Consider the following 4,233-nt stretch of genomic DNA (forward strand, 5'->3'; position numbering starts at 1 on the left):
TAGATTTCGAATCCTGGCGTCCTGTATTCAGGCAGAACTTCGGCGTGCTTGTGCCGTACAAGGACGTGTCTGTGCAGATAGAGAAGAAGTTACACTGGTGGTGGCCTAAGACATGGCTGCAGGAGGAGGTAGGTAACATAAACATAGTATGTTTTGTCTGTTTTTGTACACAAATCGGCAAATTAAAATCACGCACACATTTGACTAAACTATGTCACAACAGTTGTGCGATTGTCGTTTGTTTCGCAGCAAATTCAAATGATTTTCACAACTAAAAATCGGTAATATATCTCCATATAAGCTCATAGGAATTAAAGCGGGACTACACGGATTATTCCCAACCGTCACCCCGCTCTGTCCCCAAGTGGGAACAGATGAGAAGTTTCATTCGTTTTACCTTTTGCGACGAGGGGACGGTTGGAACTTATTTCATAAGGGTTCCATCTGTCACATTATTTGTGATACTTTGACTAAAAGGTGGGATGAATGAAATATCACATGGGGACTGAGAAGGGTGACGGTTGGGAATAATCCGACAAAACAGTTATGCGATAGTTTAGTCAAAGGCGCCCGCTTATAACTTTGTAAATAAAAGAAAAAAATGTCCTTATCCGAAGAGGTTCAAATATACAAGAAATAGAGTGGACATTATAAGCATCAGTATCTGCTTTCAGAAGTGTCTTAAACATAATTTTGGCCTTATTGTTTTTGTAATGTCCCGTCTACGAATTTTATATATCTGCCAACCCTTACTACCAAGTAACCGGTGTGATTGTTCATATTTATTCCGTCTTTGTGTTGTATCAGCCAGTTATTGTAACCATCCAGCTCTGGATAAATCTTGTAGATAGAGGTTACAAACTGAATAACTCAAGAAGAGGTCAGTTTTGTCCTGAATAAATAATTCTTATAACAAACAAGTGAACAAAGAAGTAATGTGATGAAACTAATCTATATTTCTATACTAATATTATAAAGAGAAAAAATTTGTGTTTTTTTGGATTTGTGTATGTTTTCGATGCACGTACAAACTACTGGGCCGATTTTAAAAATTCTTGCACCATTAAAAAGCTATGTTATTACAGAGTAACATAGGCTATATTATATTATTTTAATTTGGAAGATTATTTTTTTATTACTTTTTCTATGTACCTAATCTTGTATCTCCGATTGCTACATTGGCGGCCTAATTAGTGCAACGAGATGGAAGTGGCCTTAATAAGAGCACGCACCAAGCTCTTAGATGCATTGATTTGCAGGCATATAACATACTAACTGTTGCCCGTGACTTCGTCCGAGTGAAAATTAAAAAAAAAAGTTAATGTAGCCTATGTTACTCACTGATAAACTTAGCTTATTTTAAATCTGTCGAGTCGTTTTTGAGTTATACCAATACATACCAAAATACAAAAATGCAAATATTTTCTCTATATAACATTAGTATAAATTATGAACTATCTGTTGCCCGGGACTTTGTCCGCACAGTAAAAAAGATACGAAATCAAGAACCTTTTATCTCTGGGGAACGTAACATTTTTCAGGGATGAATCCCACGTGTTACTTAAAACTATAATTACCACATTAACTTCTTGAAAAAAAGATTCTTCACATTAACTGTGACAAAAGTATGAGATTTGTAACGTAACCTTTGTCGAGGACGTTACGAAATTTCTGGCAAATTTTCGTGCTAGACCCCCTGATGTCAATTCCTTGCTATGATAGTTCCGGTACTAAACGTAGCTATTACGATAATTGTTTCTAATTGTTGAGTGGAAACGCGTCCAATGGTAATTGTTTAATTGACTTTTAACCAAACTGTTTTCAGCTTTGTTAATACGTCTCAAGGTTGATTATTGAAACATTCGCAAATTACATCCGATAGCGCAGGTTTTATACTATGTTATCACTAAGCGATACCATTTAAAGACTATGAGTACGACTGTTACAATCCAAAGTCGGTTTCCATTGCGGAAACTTGTAGTTTTTATATTATAAGGTGGCAAACGAGCATGCGGCCACCTGAATCTGCCAAAATGGCAAAGCGACCGCCGCCCATAGACATTCGTAATTGCGGATGCGTTGCCTTGCCTTAACTTTTTTACAGTGGTAGTGCCCGCTTTAACATGTTAGCACTGCAGGCCGGCACGCCCCCAGTAATACCACGATCACACAAGACAGGCGTCAAATGGAAGCAATTCCGTGTTTCGTGTGATGAGTGTGGTGCCGGAGGCCTAATTTTAGTCCCTTTCTCTTTACCACCCTTTTCTCACAAGAAGAGGATGGGAAGAGGAAGTGGATTTGACGGTGGAGGATATGCATAGGAAGGGGAAATATCGCATAATAGGCAACGCATCTGCATTTGCGGATGTCTATGGGCAGCGGTCGCTTCGCCATTTTGGCGGATTGAGGTGGCCGCCTGCTCGTTTGCCACCTTATGTTATAAAAAAAAACCGACGGTGGAGAAGACACAAATAAAGAGGGGGAATGTCCCCTTTCTAAGCGTCTCCTCCACCGTCAAATCTACGTTCCCTTTCCATCCTATTCTAATGAGAGAAAAGGAGTTAGAGCTGGGCCTCCGGCACCACACTCATCAGATCGTACGTACAATTACTTCCAATTGACGCCTGTCTTCTGTGTTGCCGTGGTATTGCTGGGGGCGAGCCGACCCTACAGTGCGAAGATGTTAAAGAAGGCTCTACCGCTGTGTATGTACAATATGTTTTAAAACAATTAGAACATGGAAATTCCAGCAAGAAGCATGCACGACTAATCCTTAACAATAAACAATAATTTATTATTCTGATAAAACGTGAAGTTTTTATATCTATTTGAACTTTACTTAAATAAATAATAGAGATTGTTTGTACAAATTTAGCTTTCCGTATCTTGACATGAGATTTTTACACGTGATTTTATGATATGATATTTTTATAGATATACTAGTTATTGATGTGACTTTTGGATCTTAAACAGACCTAAGTTAAATTCTACAAATATTGTAGCATCCTAGGGATATCCTAGGTCTCTCCCTAGCTCCTAACTCTCCCAAAGAATCTCTTTTCTTTATTTCATTAGTTAAATACAAGCGGACGGTATCATCCACCCCTAAAAGCGACAATGCATTAAAAATGTAGTCATAAAATTCATAAAAAGTCTCCTAGCTTTGTTCTTCTATACTAATATTAAGAGGAAAGATTTTTTTGTATGTATTGAAATAACTTAAAAACTACTGGACCGATTTCTAATTCTTTCATTATTAAAAAGCTACGTTATTAGTTAGTAATATTTCGTACTATTTCTTAATTCCACGGGGACGAAGTCGCGGGCAACAGCTAGTAATACAGCTAAAATCATACGCCTCCGACAGAGATCATAAAACTCATAGACATGTCTTCTATTTCGTTCTTCATCTAATAAAGGTCTTCTCGGTCTTCCAGGCGAAAGACCGCTTTGAGCAAGCGGCGCGTCTTTTCATGCAGAGCACGGTGTCTGTCGCCAAACAGCTGCGGCCGCGTGCTCTGTGGGGATACTACGGCTTTCCTTACTGTTTTAATGTGGCCACTAATAACCCTGGCGAGGCCTGTCCTGCTAACGTCGTAAAGGAGAATAATCAGTAAGTAGAATTTCTTGTTTGTTCCATAGTGAAAATTATATTTTGTTATATTTAACTTCTAACTACTATTGTAAATGCGAATGTTTAGATGGATGGATATTTGTTCGAGTTTGTAGCCTGAACGGCTGAACGGATCTTGGTGTAATTTGGCATAGATGTAGAGGATAGTCTGGAAGAACACATATACTTATTTTAGTTTTTTTAATTCCACCAAGGATGTAGTTGCGGGCGGAAACTAGTAAAGTAATAGCTATATTTCTATATACATATAATAAAATTGGAATGTCTGTTGATATTACAATCAAAGTAAAAACTTTCTGGAAGATGATCTTGCGTTGTTGATAACGAAAACCGCTTTTTAAAATTTATTGTCTGTCTGTCTGTTCTGTTTGTCCGCAAGCCGCGTTCGAACCGGGCAAGCTCCGAAACGGTTTGGTCGATTTTGACGGGACTTTAACTGGAAGATGGTTTGTAGAAAGTAGATACACATATTTTTAAATATAATTAACGTATTTTGCGGAAGACAGCTCGTATCAAATATATTCTCTATGGTTTTACATACTTTTTCACTACAGTCTTACTATCTGTAATCTGTAAGGGTGCATAAACTAGTCTGGCTT

The 4,233-nt window shown here is 37.9% G+C and overlaps 1 protein-coding gene across 1 annotated transcript in view; it reads left to right on the forward strand.

The window, feature by feature from the left end:
• LOC106110719 (hyaluronidase-like) overlaps positions 1–3,698 on the forward strand; it is a 5,210-nt gene extending 1,512 nt beyond the window's left edge. The window contains exons 2-3 of the mRNA XM_013292619.1: positions 4–128; positions 3,438–3,698. Coding sequence (XP_013148073.1) covers positions 4–128; positions 3,438–3,617 — 305 coding nt within the window. The 3' untranslated portion in view covers positions 3,618–3,698. The remainder of the gene's footprint in view (positions 1–3; positions 129–3,437) is intronic.
• Positions 3,699–4,233: the final 535 nt, after the last annotated feature.

Source organism: Papilio polytes, unplaced genomic scaffold (genome assembly GCF_000836215.1).
Source record: "Papilio polytes unplaced genomic scaffold, Ppol_1.0 DF824393.1, whole genome shotgun sequence".
NCBI lineage: Eukaryota > Metazoa > Arthropoda > Insecta > Lepidoptera > Papilionidae > Papilio > Papilio polytes.